The sequence below is a fragment of the Oncorhynchus keta genome, chromosome 7 (assembly GCF_023373465.1).
Source record: "Oncorhynchus keta strain PuntledgeMale-10-30-2019 chromosome 7, Oket_V2, whole genome shotgun sequence".
Lineage (NCBI taxonomy): Eukaryota > Metazoa > Chordata > Actinopteri > Salmoniformes > Salmonidae > Oncorhynchus > Oncorhynchus keta.
In genome coordinates, this window is record NC_068427.1 from 19,337,948 (window position 1) to 19,340,058 (window position 2,111).

At 42.2% G+C, this 2,111-nt stretch overlaps 1 protein-coding gene across 1 annotated transcript; it reads left to right on the top strand.

The window, feature by feature from the left end:
- Positions 1-423: 423 nt before the first annotated feature.
- Positions 424-1,721, top strand: LOC118370603 (gamma-crystallin M2-like). The gene is made up of 3 exons (XM_035755670.1): positions 424-480; positions 811-1,056; positions 1,370-1,721. The coding sequence occupies exons 1-3, from the start codon at positions 469-471 to the stop codon at positions 1,667-1,669; spliced, it is 558 nt and encodes a 185-aa protein (XP_035611563.1). The 5' UTR covers positions 424-468; the 3' UTR covers positions 1,670-1,721.
- The last annotated feature ends 390 nt before the right edge of the window (positions 1,722-2,111 follow it).

Sequence of the window (2,111 nt, forward strand, 5' to 3'; positions counted from 1 at the left end):
TATTTGCTAAACTGGACTCCCAAAAGAATATAACAATCTGGATAACACTTTACTTGGTACCGAACACATTATTAAACCTGAATACGTGGTCATTAAACATGAATCCAAAATAACAGCAGTTGGTATAGACTTATGATGTGATCATGGCTATCACATTCAAACAAACTAAAGCGATAGAGCACGTTTACTCTACACGGAACACTACCGAGTGTGATTTGAAACATGGCAAAGAGACCATTGTGTACGAGCTCAAAAAGCTCAGTTGCATTGACTTTTCAATGGGGAAAAAATCTATTCTAAAGTCTTCTAGCACTCTGCAGGCCTCTATACCATATGTTGCTGGGTCAGGGCTTTACACAATGGGAGGCCACAGGCTCTTTGGGTTTAGTCAAGTATAAAGGTGAGGGCTAAAACAGACGGGACATCAGTGTAGCAGCAGCAACACAGCTCTCAGGAACAACTGCAATCATGATGGGCAAAGTAAGCTACTGTTTTATCCCACACTTAAAACACACTGTGTTTTAATTCACCAATGTCTGAATAATGGCTGGTTAAGTGAATCGCCATTTTAAAGTGATAGTTACCTTTTTTTAACGTGAGGCTTCTTTTCGACATCCATACAATGTTGTTGTTTCCTCCAAACAGTTATTAAATTTGTTCACTGGTTACTTTGCAAAACCTATGATAATTTAACATTTGGGAGCATGTAGCAATGCTAGTTATAAAGCAGCTCGTATCTGCAGATTCATACATTTGATTTATGTTTATTTATGTTGCCATAATATTGTAAATATTTTTTGGTGCTCCCAGATCACCTTCTACGAGGACAGGAACTTCCAGGGCCGTTCCTATGAGACCAGCCAGGACTGCGCTGACATGTCCTCCTTCCTGAGCAGGTGTCACTCCTGCAGGGTTGACAGCGGTTGCTTCATGGTTTACGATCGTAACAACTACATGGGAAACCAGTACTTCATGAGGAGAGGCGAGTACCCTGACTACCAGCGCATGGGAATGGGAATGAACGACTGCATCCGGTCCTGCCGCATGATCCCCATGGTAGGTGGAGAGAAGAGTGGATGCTATTCCACAGTGGAAGCTAACAATGATGCTTTATATAGAATTCACAAAGCATATGTGAACAATGCAATATTTCCCCATTCCATAAGAGGCCCCGTTGGCCCCCAAAGAGGCCCTATGGCCAGAGCCATGGATGGCGCTGTCTATGGCTATTGGCTTCCCGATGGCTGTTGTAATAGCCGTTAAATTACAGTAGGGTGAAGCAAAACAGGTTTTAATGGTTGTACTCTCATATTATAGACATGTATATACCATTTCCCTGATCCATGTACCTTTGCTTTCCTCCTAACAGCACAAAGGAAACTTCAGGATGAAGATCTACGAGAGGGAGAACTTTGAAGGTCAGATGCACGAGATGATGGACGACTGTGACTCCATCCAGGAGCGTTACCGTATGTCCGACTGCCAGTCCTGCAACGTCATGGAGGGCCACTGGCTGATGTACGAGCAGCCCCACTACAGAGGCAGACAGATGTACATGAAGCCTGGAGAGTACAGGAGCTTCAGTCAGATGGGCATGGGAGGCATGGGAGGCATGGGAGGCATGAGGTTCATGAGCATGAGGCGTATCATGGATAATATGTCTATGTAACATGCTCAGATGTTGTATGAAAAAAAGTTGAATAAAATATGTTCCCAATTTATATTTCTTGCATAATTTTCTTGTTTTTGGGAGTTTACTCAGAACACTACCTGTTATAATGGGTATTTCACCCTCACAACTTTAACATTTAAAAGTTTAGGATATATATATTTTTAAATAGGTAGGTAAGTGTAGTAGGCCACAGCAATACAGTGCTTCCACTATACACATCCCAACCATAGGGGGCAGCAGCAACCTGGCCAAATACTGAGTGTGCTAGTAGGTTTGATAAGTGAATGATTGCTCACAAGTTTGGGGGATTGGTGAACATTGACATTTTGGTAGTATGGATAGTTGGCTTCATAACAATATGTATGTGTGCTGGATATACAGTAATATCCATTGATATCTCAGTTCTTCAAGTTAGGAAAGAATACTCAACCTTGTCATG

Coding starts and splice junctions, on each gene's coding strand:
- LOC118370603 (XM_035755670.1), top strand. Junction 1,057..1,369: donor CCTGCCGCATGATCCCCATG/GTAGGTGGAGAG, acceptor TCCTCCTAACAG/CACAAAGGAAACTTCAGGAT.